General features: G+C 45.1%; 1 protein-coding gene across 6 annotated transcripts in view; it reads right to left on the bottom strand.

Annotated features, from left to right (window-relative positions):
• Positions 1 to 12,594, bottom strand: part of RALGAPA2 (Ral GTPase activating protein catalytic subunit alpha 2) — a 121,218-nt gene that overhangs the window by 51,456 nt on the left and 57,168 nt on the right. For all 6 annotated transcript variants that reach the window (XR_009818154.1, XM_061989407.1, XM_061989410.1 and 3 more), the window contains 6 exons: positions 12,191 to 12,374; positions 11,210 to 11,978; positions 10,848 to 10,919; positions 9,755 to 9,878; positions 8,621 to 8,776; positions 1,348 to 1,506 (listed from right to left, as the gene is read on the bottom strand). Coding sequence is in view for 5 of the 6 variants with exons in the window: in XM_061989407.1 (XP_061845391.1) it covers positions 1,348 to 1,506; positions 8,621 to 8,776; positions 9,755 to 9,878; positions 10,848 to 10,919; positions 11,210 to 11,978; positions 12,191 to 12,374 (1,464 nt within the window). In the remaining variant the exon portion in view is untranslated. The remainder of the gene's footprint in view (positions 1 to 1,347; positions 1,507 to 8,620; positions 8,777 to 9,754; positions 9,879 to 10,847; positions 10,920 to 11,209; positions 11,979 to 12,190; positions 12,375 to 12,594) is intronic.

Raw genomic sequence — 12,594 nt, 5'->3', positions numbered from 1 at the left:
GTAACCTGATAGAGAGGACAGCCTTTTCATTTGATTAGGGAATGCAATTTAAATACCAGGGACTGAAGCCAAACAACAGACATTTCTCTCTGCGAGCCTCTTTCATTCACCCTGGGGTCAGTAGCTGGTGAACAAAAGGTCAGCCACACTTGCCCTGGAAATGTCTGGATTAATTTTATTACATTGTAATGGTTTGTACTTTAAATGTAGGGATAACACTAAATTTCCAGTTAGCTATTATTCTTTCTGCCCGTTGGGTGTTTTTGACTAATATGCGAGATGACACAGCTTTTCTCCATTGGCTCCCTCAATTTCCAAGCGTGTCCGCAACGCCAAAGTCTCATTTTCCTCGTGGAGCATTAAAAGCCGAAATTCCCAAGAAGTAAACTGCAGAGCTCGAAATGGAGCGCGGGAACAAAAAGCCCACTGCTCTGAGTCACAGAAAAGATGCCCAGGTTGAAATGTCTATTGGCAAAACACTGGCGGTTAATACGTAATAGCTCCATCATTCACAACGCCGAAAATATTGTATCCAGCTGGTAAATACGTCAGCTGATGGACGCCTCTCTTCACAGCTGCTTATTTGCTTGGGCAAATATTGTCCCTCATATAAGGGAAATGGCATTTATCACACTCATTACTTTCACAGACTATAGTTTATATACGTTTTGGCATCCACAGTGTACCAGACAAGCAGAGACATCAGAGTACCTTCTATATAAACATGCACAGATGTACCTACACTCACACCCAATACTATACAGAGCAAAAAAAAATCCTGTACTCCCCAAAAAATGCTTAAAATGTAGTTGTGTAACAATGCCTTAGAACAGAAACCACCAAGCCTCAGAGCCTCTGTCTGCTGCAAGGACATCCCATGCCTACACCATCCCATTGGGTCAGATTATGACGACGGTGTCAAAAGCATGTGAGGTTCCACCCGGCGCCACACGTACGACAACAACCCAGACGTGTGGGGGGAATTAATAGCAAGCCAGGAGCTTAAATCTCTTATGATTTTGCTTCTCGTTGGAAACTCAACAGTGATTTTAAACGTCATTCTTTGTGCAGTAACTCCTAAGGGCTGAGTGCTGAAGTATTTAAGCGCCACGCATGAATATCAAATGAACTGGGAGATGCTTCAGCTGCTACCAATAATGCTAGCTTTAAGAGAAAAGCTCACTGCTCAGCACACTTTTAAACTGAGATGAACAGACTGTATTTCATATTTGCTGGAAAAAAACCCCAAAATCCAAACTCTAGAAGGCTGAGCTTTGTTTAAGCAACAAGACTGTTAGTCACTTGCACAACACACAGGACAGATCCAACAAAGCAGTCAAAACATACCTCCGGCTTCTTCATTATTTCTATGAAAAACATGTGATTCTTCATCGGGTAAATAACAATTAAAACATCTCCGAAGTCCGTGGGTATAATGCCTCTGCGGTAGTTCCTGGTGTGCTCAGACCAGACGATGTGAACCTCGTCATTTCCCAAGTGACGGAGCTGCAACGGCAAATTGGCTCTTTATTAATCAGAGTGATAACAACAGTTTATGAGGGGTCATGGCTCACAAATTGAATTACAATGCTCAATAGTAGAAATATTCCATTATGGAAAAAGTTAAAATATTGTTTTTCTCCAGTTGCTCATGAAATGATGAGCTAAACAATCTGCCTCATCCAGAACGCATTGTTGTCTGATGGCTTAATTAAGTCATTATCAAACTAGCCATTAGCACCATATGTAAATGTACATTACCTACAATAATTTAAGATGGAAATCCAAATTACTAGAACAAAACATTAGCCAACAGAACACCACACTCCAGCTCAAATAAGCGAGCTGCCACAGAAATACGAAATGTCTTGACTCAGGACGTCACGAAACTTTCCATCATGAACATCGTAATGGAATTTATTATATGGCAAACATCCCCCTGCTGACCCTGCCTGGAGAGGACTTTTATCTGAAAACATGAGCAACGTGGGCACTGTGACTTAGAGAAGAGCGGGAAATGCTGCAGGAGTTACCATTTTATTTGGAGCAGAGTTGCATGAAATATGGATTAAATTTAAACGTGACACATACAAAGTGCATCTGAAAGCCCGTGTGTTTGCTTTGTTGTTGGAGGAACTGGAGGTGATCTAACAGATGGCAAAAAGTATTTGGCAATCATGTACAAGCTACGCACAATAGTTTCAACTGTAAGCTTTAAAGTTAAATTTTAATCCACACACAGAACGCCAGCCAAAGCATAAAGAGAATTTAAGTCCCACTTAAAGCTTAAAAGACCACCCCCCCAATTTGGTGCTAGCCTCTGGAACAATGTGCACAATAGACCTAACAAAGAAGCCAAAACGTAGCTCTGCCTTCCTCACTGTCTATGTGTGGGGTGGCGAGGGGAGAAAAAAAGGAAAGGTGGTGATTTTCACTGGTAAATAACAACCAAGTAATCTCCACATGCCTCGTATCAGTCCCTGTGGCACCACTGAATTCTTCCTCTTTGGAACAAGGTAGCATCTTTAGAAGTAAAGGCTTTCACTCCTGTGTACAGGGTGGAAAACTGTCCTCTGGTTGTAAGACAGGCACGGTAAAAACATATGATGAGGATCAAAGTCAAATGATGAACTCTTCTGACAGTTTATACCCTAGCAGAGTAAAATCAAGGGCAGTTCATAGAGTGACTTAGAGTCTCTATTTTACATTAAACTGACGATGAAGAGCTATATTTTATTCACACCTACAAACAGAAGACATTTTTAGCTCTGTCTGAAGAAAATAGAAGCCAATTGTGTTTCAAAACCAAACCAACCAGGAAGCATTTTAACAACACAATTCCTAGATCTTCTTATGCTCACAAAAAGCAGCACAAACTGCTGTTCTCGTGGTTATCTTGGTCCCTGTGCTCTCTTACCGTTCTTAACTGCTTGGTAAAAATAAAGCAGCACCCAACCAATCCTTGTGTTGGTATTATCACAGTGCAGCCTGACAGACACACAACAGAGCAGTGATTTACATGTACCACACAATCCCAGTTTCACTTTCTGTGAAGACAGGTCACCTCAGCGGCGATTTCATGTAAGACGCAAAGTTGAGTGTTAAAAACCCCCCAAAACCCGTCTGGCTGCGAGACTTTGTGCACAACAGGTTACACGTGCTGAGGATCCCAGTGTTTGGCAAGGCTATTCTGCAGCGAGCCGCGTGAAAGCTGAGCGGAGGCAGGACCCAGCTCACACCAGCTGTATTCAGAGCAGCCCAACGGCGATGGATTTGCAAGCGCTGCCCACGATTTATCAGGCTGAACCCAACGCATCCTGATACGAGAGTGAGTTCTGGCACCAGCTTCACAACACTGAGAAAGCCTCTAACGGCTGGTATTTAGCAACCTCTGCTTTAAAGAGTCTGACAAATAAAGATGGACGCAGAATTCTGTGAGGCAACTGCGCGGTTGCACAGGGCAATTCAAACTGAACACAGCGCTTCCTTCGACAAAACAACCGGGGAAGAAAAGGCTCTGCACTGCCTCGCCTCCTGTTGCTTCTGGAGTGATAAACAGCACGTACCGCTACAAAACCTGTAACCAGAATGTGTCCCAACGCTGCTTAACTGACCCTTTTTAAATCACAGGGAACTGTCTGGTAACAACCAAACACTTTCCATAGTGATGAATCCCAAAATGCTTGGTACTTCTATCACATTCTAGAGAACAAAATCCATGGGAAAGCAGCACCCAGATCAGCTGAGGCTCGCTGTGCCCTTGGGACCAGAAGCGATGTGAGCTCAAAATCTTGCGAACATCCACTGACAATAAATGGCTACCTTGGCCACAACCCACAGCACAGGCTGTACCTCATTTTAAAGCCAGAGGTGTTGCCTGCCACTGTTTTGAAGTCACACATCCTTAATGATCACATCTAAGATACGTAACAAATCTCAAATCAGTACGAATAAAAAATATTTGTTCTTGGAAGATAATGTCACTGATAAAAAACATTATCATAATCTTATCAGTGACAACAAACCAGGTGCTCTGTTCCTGATTCACTCAAAGCACGGGCTGTGGGGTAGCCTTGGGACCCTGATTTTTGCTTCAAGGCGCACAGCAGTGTGGCGGGTGCGTTTGGAGCCAGTGCCATGCAATGCTCTCCACTGGCGAGCAGGGGGTGAGGAAACAAAAGGAGTAACTACACTCTAAAAACAACCCCAAAGCATTCAGGAAATGAGGTGCACGTTACAAGGAAAACCGAACAGCAGACCTGCTCAAACACAAGGAGTCAGATTCCGTAAGTTTACTGGTGACTGGAACGGTCTCTATGAACAGCCAGGGTGGGCAGCTCCTGAACCCAGCACTGCTGTTCCTCCCCGAGTGGACGTTTGCCTTGCCCGCAGAAGCGCACACGAAGGAAACACGCAGGGCTCCAGCCGCGGGCGGCTGCCTGCGCTGCGCCGAGCCAAGAGCCCCGCAGCCGGCAGCCGCCCCGCAACGCGACCCGTCGGAGCCTCGGGAGCTCAGCCACACCGCCCCCAGAGCCTCGGAAGCCTCGTTTGCCGCGGCAAACGGCTCGGGGGCTGCCCGCTGCCTGCCAGGCAACGCGCCGCTGCTGACACTGGTCACGGCACACACCTCATGGCCTGACCTCCTTTCCCCGCTAATTGCATTACACAGCCAGCTGGCTCCAGAGAGCAGTCGTCTGTTTGGCTGAAGAATTTCTGCTTTTGGGGAGGCATGGCTGCTACTTTTGCTAAGTAACAGTGGGGCCTGACATCCCCATTGTCTGGCTGACAGTGTACCCATCCTAAAATCTAAGTTTTATTTGTAAATTAACCGAGAAACTTCCTGCCAGAGCAGTGCTGCCTGGAGACTGATAATGTGTGCCTTTCATTCCCTTTCACTCTTACTGTATCACTGCCAATTTGTTTTTCTGCTGCTCGCCAGCCCTAGGCTATAAAAGCCTTGTAAGACATAAGTGCAATTATAGTCCTGGAGTCAAATGAATTGGACAAATCCAATAGCACAGCTCTGTCCCCACTTGCAAGCCCCTACAGCAGTTAGATTAGCTGCTAAAAATCTAATCTAGCTCTAGCTAACAAATTTCTGCAGCGAAGGAGTAAGAGTTCAGTATGGGGTTGCAACCAGATTTCTGAATTGAAAAAGTTCTGCTATGACAATGGAGAAGATGGAATAAATCACTTAAAAATTCTGCGGCTCGTTTTTAAACCATTAGGTACAATTTAGCTAGAACAAGGCAGGGGACAGCAGAATGCTGTTACTATGATTGATCTTCACTCCTGCCACAACACAGCCAGACACAAAAAGAGAAAGTTTAGAGCCAACACGCTGAACCCTACAGCAGCAAAAGAACCAGCTGAATTTTGGTCATTCCCCTCAAAAAGATTTCTTGCAGGGCTAGGATTTATTTGGAGGGTGTTTGAGGTTTTTTCCTCTCTCCCCTGACCCCGAATGAGCAGAACAACATGTCAGCATATACTTCACATGAAGGAACACAAACTGTACTGCACAAAAATAAGGGGCCAGGTTTACTCTCCTTGGAAGTGCACTTACTCTTGTGAATTTATACCTGAAATGAATTTATCCTCTTGTGTTCAGTAAAAACAGAGAAAAGTAATAACATATTTAAGTAAAATTATTGCATCTGCTTAATTCCCTAGTCTGCAGAATTTATGGCCTGCTGCACTACTTCCTTGGCCAGCAGGTGGTAAGACCTTCTGTTCAGCTCTGGAGCTCGTGAGCCAAGCACACTGACTGGTATTGAATTCTTTTTGCCTGTCTGTAGGCAAAATAAGCAGAGAAGAAACCACAGAAATGGCAAAGATTTCAGAGATAAGGGGGGCCCTAGGTCCTGGATAGTTATCTGTGCAGCTCTATCTGATGGAAGCAGTGGGGGAAGGCAAGAAAGAGGCTTGTAGCTCCCACTGCATCCTGATAACGTTTCCTCCTCCCGGTCCTCTAACACCAGTTGTATAACTCTATTGCCTCAGCCATTAAAATTGAACTAGTACTGAAGGACAACGGTGTAACCTGCCCTCCTCTCACAAGCTGCTGTCAAAAAAACCAGCATTCACAGAAAGAAGTAATGCATTTCAGGTAATCTTTTTAACCTGGGCACACCAGCCCAATAATGTGAGGTGAGGACTTCAGCCCAGCATGCACTAACTGCTCAGCCAGCAAGCAGAAGCGTTACAGCACCGGTGACCATCTGGAGAGCTGCCACCATCTCGGGAGCAACGCTGCGTTTGGTCACGTATCAGGTACTGCAGAATTCACAAGCACAACAGCATCAACAGCTGGGGAAATACACTGTCCTCTCGTTTAAGAGTATGTTGCAGGCGGGCCCATGTTTCTTGTCAAGCACATGTCCCACTTGTGTTCTGCATGTGCAAAGGCTGCCAAAACCAACGTGGGTCTTCTGCAGCCTGGAGGAATTTTGTAGCTAAAAGCATGAATGTACTTGCCTTTATGTATTTCAGTAGATGGCCTCCACAGCTAAGGGTCACAATGAAATTGCAAGCAAAACTGACACAGAGTTGTAAGAGTTCTTGCAGGATATTTAACACCATCTTTACAAGCGGTTTGGACACACACTCATGCTCAAAACCCAGCCTTCAAAGGCAGCCCAGTCCATCCATCAGCTTTTTCAAAGACGTACAGAACTGTCAATCTCCCAGAAATGTTACAGTGCTCCTGAGATGCATCTTGCCTCCGCTCTTACTTGCAGCTTGGTAATATTTGTTAAGAAGCCTGTGCTAATTTGCACAGAAGTACAAGCTTGCTTACAAAAGAGCTGTGACAAATTAAATGGAATTGTTCTGTGCAGAAGCACGGAGCCATGGAAGATTACACGTTAAAAAAGACCTCTGGAAGTCATCTGGTCCAACCCACTGCTTAGAGCGGGCCAGCTCCCGAGGCCCATTAGGTTGCTCTGAGCTTTGTCTTTCTTTACAGGAGTACCATGGTTTGATCCCTGCAGGGTTCCATTCCTACAGCAGATTTAAGGGCTTTTTTAAAAAGACTTAAAGCAATTAGTTTGCAGTGTTTCCTGTGGGTAACATGTACTAGAGCTGGCCTTGTTTCCTAGCACTTCAAGACTTGGAGGCTGGCAGTTACTAAATGTTTTTGTTTTCACTTTCTCACTAAGAAGAAATTCTCTTAAAGCAAACGTAAGGAAGACAATTACACAGAATCACCAGACTCTCTCAATGTCTGTGGTAATTCCTAACGTGGGTGGGCATTAGGAGAATTTGTAAAATAGACTGCAGTTAAAACCCATTTTTCCCCTTGTGGCAGCTCTGTCAGCCTGTGCTCTCTCCTCTCCCAGGTGATGTAATATTCAACAGCTAGATGATACTTCACTGCTTTTGCTATGTTTCCATAAAATCCAGGAGTTGTGACTTACAAGAGAAGACTAAACTAAAGGACCACAACACCTGTAGGAATAAGACTGGTAGTGGTTCTCCATGTGGAAATTTACTCATGGCACCAAAAGCGGAGCATAGGAATACGTTGCCTAGGGAAGCCGTAAAGCATTCACTGCTGCAGTTTTTAACTAGCAACCAGGTAAATATGGGCCAGCAACAGTGAAAATACAGATAGAGCTACTTTGATAAAAGGACAGAGACTATACAGCCTCTTAATATATACCACAGCCCTTCTTCTCTATCCTAAAACACTCAGATTACATCTTTTTTCCACAGCCATGTCAGTGCCCTAATAGGAAGATAATGAGCTGCATTCACACAGAAACATGCACTTTTGTTAACTGGTTTTTTTGAAGTGATAGCTATCACAATTAAAAAAGGGAAGGATCTGGCTTCACCATTAAATGCTGGGCAAGTTCAGGACTGGTAATCAGAAAATCCACCTTTTTATTTCAAGGGAAAGCACGTGTTATTTTGAAACTAACTGGACACACACAATCACCCAGTGACACATTTATAAATGGTGTTCAGAGCACACCAGTATCACGTGGGAGGCTGGATAGCTGCAGAGGCTTATTAACGCACGTGAACAACCCAGGCAGGACAAGTTGCCAATCCTGATTAAAAAGGCAAAGATTTGGTATGCACCTAAAATCTTAACTTTGAGTCTAAGCAGCGGTTGGCAAGCAGTGTAATCTGAAATCACTCCTTGTTAGGAAAGACAAACGATTCAGTACTGAAACAACCAAATTTTGGGCTGGGTTCTGGCCATCTCTGGAGCAGTGTCTGCTTGTCAGAATTGTGAATAACTGGATAATAGCTTTAAATATCAGCTGGCTGCTTTTGGTACTGTGCTTGTCACTCCTCTTTCTTTTCTGTAAGGCTTTATTATGCTGCATTTGGTTGTTTTGTTCCACCAAACAACAAGAGTTTTGGCAGGCAGACAACATACAAACGAAATTATTGCTAATATTATTACTAATGGTGGTATCTGAGGCTACCATGGAAATGTTAATTGTGTCTCAGAATCCAGAATGTAGATGTCATTACAGAGCACCATGTGGCACAGCAAAGAGGGCCTGCTAGGCCCAGTCAGCACAACCCATCTTCAGTTTGAACTCCAGCTTCAGCACTGGAAGACTACAGACAACTTTTGGAAACACACAGCAGATTTATTTACCTTTTTGGTCAGGGAATCATCTGAATCTGATGGCATTCTTGTAGACACATGAAAAATGATTTCCACAGTAGAGGTAGCATAGTAGGGTGCCGTTTGTCCTGTGCTGCCATTGCGCTGCAGGCCACCCATAAACCCGCCGTGCGTGGAAAGATCAACCTGATGGATTGAAACTTGTCGTTAGAAGGGAGCTGTAAAGACTGATGAGCAATCTGTGTTTACTTATATATGTATCTCAAGACTGGGTGAATTTCCCACTCTAGAATTCTGTGGCCATCCAAGGGAAAGAGAGGTCTTCCCCTACCAGTTTGTGATCTGTGCCTTAGGTCTGCCCTGTTTCCCATTCCTGTGTCTGACATTTACTAAAAGTAACCACCTCATACCTAGGTGCTGAGCCCTTATCTATATGGCTATAGCCAGCAAACAGCAGCAAGGACACAAAGGCAGGCTGTGATGCACTGCTGCTCCAACGGCTGTGCGTGGCCTAGCGAGCCTGCTCAAAGCATACACAGCATCGAACCACTGCAAAGTGCAGAGAAACAGTCAGGACAACTGCAGAGGAAATGCAACATCTCTACAAAAAGAAACACCTCAGAAGGAGCTGTTATAGAAGACAAGCCTGCATCCAAAATCTTGTTTGTTTGCAGTCTAACCAAGGCTGCTCTCTCTCTCTGCTGACTTTGTGTCACTTAAATCCTTAAACATGAAATGCAGCTACTATATATTTCCAAAACACATAAAAGTTGATGCCATTTAGGTTGCTGGCACTCCAACAATGCAAACTGAAACAAAGTGTTTTTCTCCTTCGTAAGGCAGCCCCGGGGTTCAGTTAGTGGCCTGACCATGTGAAGAGCTGAAAGGAATTAAATTATGGGAAAATTATTCTGTAGCTCTTGATGATGCAGAAAACAGAAATGCCCAGAGCAGCACCACCTGTCCACCAGCAACAGGAAGGATGTGCTCATCCTGAAGCAGCATTTACAGAATTCTGCCCAAAAGGTCAGCTTTGGAGTGCTGCTCAATGTCAGTGTGCACTACAGTATTGGCCTTCTTCCTCTTCTGAGAATGAAAAAATATTCAGTGATGTAAGACATTTGTTCTCCATTAAGTTAACTTGCCTAAATGTGTGACCATTACCTCCCAGCCCAGTCCAGCAACAAAATCTTCATAGGCCTGGCTTCCCCTTGCATTGGACAGTATTGAACACTTGTCCTCCTGCCCTTCTGCGATGTAAAACACTGCGATCTTGTGTGTCTCACGGCTGCAATGCAACGTGAAAAGAAACAAAAATCAAAGGACTTGTAGATCAAAATTACTTTCCTAGATCACCTCACTCAAAAGCAATGAACAAGTGACCCTGTTTAATTCCAAAAGTCCCTTTCTTTTATGCACACAAACACATCACCCAACTTTGGTTGCAGAAATGTATTGTCACCATTTTTGTCCCCACAACCACGCTCCAGAGACCACAGCTGAGAGCAGAGCCAAGGCTGCTCCTTCTGCGCATCAGCAAAAAACCTGATGACCAAGTTCAATTACAGGGTTAATCACTTACAACCTTGCCAAAGACAGTCAGACTGCACAGGTGTTAATGGGAGCACGATTTAACCTACTGAATTTTAATTATAGGGTGATGATACGTGAGAAAGAAAAACCATTATTGACTTTCAGGTCCTGGGCTGAGTTTTGCAAGGCCGACAGTGACAGTCGGCTGCTTTGGAAACAAGATGAGCAGACTTGGTATGAAAAGTGTTGGGATGTAAGAAAACCAGAACTCAGCAATGCTGCAGACAGTTTTGAAACAGCTGTATGACAAGTAATGAAAAATACAACACAATATTCAGAACTGTGTTCTGCCACTATCTGGCTGTGGAGTAGTTGTAGGGAGCTCACCCCTTAAAAACCCGTCTGTGACGCAGGGATCGTCCTGCAGAAAATAGCCCAGGTCACCAAAAACTTTGGAACTTCTTCCCTCTCCTCTCAGCTAAAGGAAACAGGAAAGAGGTTGCTGTGTCTCATTATTCACTGCTACTTCCGAACTCTCCGTATACAGTGACATGAAAATAACCTGTCCATTCAGGCTCCAGATCTCTTCAGACAGACAATCCATTTTCATACATGTATTTGTAGCACATGCAATTATTAGTGAAGCTGTGGTTTTGGCAGCTTGCTCGTTCTGCCTTTGGGAACACCAACCTTCTGAGTGGTGTGTTTGGGAGACACAACCTACCATTGGCGGGAATCCAGGTTCTTCAGCTCTCTCAGTAATTTTGAGTTTTTCTTAAGAAGGTGAAAGCTTTTCCTATAGACAGAATAAAAGAAAGACTGAAGGAAAATGCAACATGCAGTACAGGGAAAGCTATCAGATTTGCACGGTTCAAATGACTGATTTGGTAAATTATCATTATAATAAACAACGCACAGATGTCTATTGAAAACAGTCACTGAAGCAGGTACACGGTATATGTAAAAGTTCCAGTGGATGCTCTGCCTACCACCCACCTATATCATTCTTATTTTCTTAAGTGTGAACACGTTTGGGGTGGAAGTGAGAACAGTACTGTAAACATGCTCTGAATCCTCTCTTCCTACCTTCTGTCCCAGGAGTTCATTCCCAAGTCGTTTAGCAACAGCCGACAGAAATAAAAGGACGCTTGAGGTTCAGCAGGACGTGGTTCTTCTTGACAGGCCACCTTCATACTCAAGTCTGAGCTGGACTTCAAGATATACTCTTTTTCCTGGGCGCTCTGCCTCAGCAGGGCCTCGGTGATGGCATCCTCTTCGTCGCAGCTCATACCGAAGGGCGGCGGCGCCGGCTCGTTCAGCCTTCGCTGGGGATGCAGCAGGCACTCGGGACTGGTGTTACCAATCCTTTCCAGCAGCTGGTCTAGAGCGTCTTCTCCTTCTTCCACCTGAGAAATGTCTGTGTGGGAACTGAAGTGGTGCCCAGGGTTGCCTGAGATTTCAAACGTGTTGGCTGTGCTCTGCCGTGGAAGGCAGCCCTCCAAAGGCCCGTACAATATCCTGCCATCCCAAGAGTACTTCCCTGAGATATCTCTGACAATCACCCTGACGTCCGAGGGGGCTGCTCCCTCAGCGTCCGCCCTCTTCTCTGCGGGGATCTGGAGGTAAGATATGAGGGTACTGTCGTTGAACACGAAGAGCTGGAGGTTGGGGCTGCGGAAGACGTCGGAGGACAGCTCAGAGGAGTCCACGTAGGAGTTGTCGTGGTTCTCGCTGAGGAGACTGTGCAGAATGGCAGGGCCCCCGCTGAGCGGGTAGTGGCTCAGGTGATTCACCAGGTGAGTCATCACCATCCGTGCCGTCAGGGGTATCAACTCCAAATTCCTCCTCCTCTTCTCTAAAATGATCAATGAAGAGATAATAGATGAACAACAAGGGCAGCACGAGGCAATTAAAGAAGAGCATCTGCCAATTTCTGTCATGATTCAGAAGCTGGCCTTAGCTGTCCTCCTGACCCTTCAGGAGGAAGGATCTATTAGACTATTTACAATCACTTTCTCAGAAGCTCTGTCAGACGTTTCCATTTCGTCTTGCCACACGCCCTCTTACCCTCAGCGACAGTGAGCAGGTTGCCCAGATCCGTGGAGGAGTGGCACTGGGCTGGCTCAGAGCTCTTGACATTCCCCAGTGGCAAAAACGGGTCGTAATCACTGGACGAGAGATCCGCCAGACTCAGCACATAGTGGCTTTGCTGAGTATATGTGCTGGAGCCATTCACACAACAGTGCAGAACCTAGAGCAGGCAAGCGTGACACCGAACAAGTAACCACGTGTACGTGACAGTACCTCTTAAACACCCTCAGTGAGGAGTGACCTGCCATGATTTTTACATGCTACAAACCCCACCTATGTCCAAATAGAGTGTTTGTAAAATAACGCTCCTTGTTAGCACTGATCTTGCTCCTCAACAGCTCACTGCAGGATTTGCTTTGTCTTTTAACAGCTCGTTTCAA

The sequence above is a fragment of the Colius striatus genome, chromosome 2, assembly GCF_028858725.1.
Source record: "Colius striatus isolate bColStr4 chromosome 2, bColStr4.1.hap1, whole genome shotgun sequence".
Classification (NCBI taxonomy): Eukaryota; Metazoa; Chordata; class Aves; order Coliiformes; family Coliidae; genus Colius; species Colius striatus.
The sequence above is the reverse complement of the archived record's forward strand: the minus strand, read 5'-3'. Positions and strand labels throughout refer to the sequence as shown.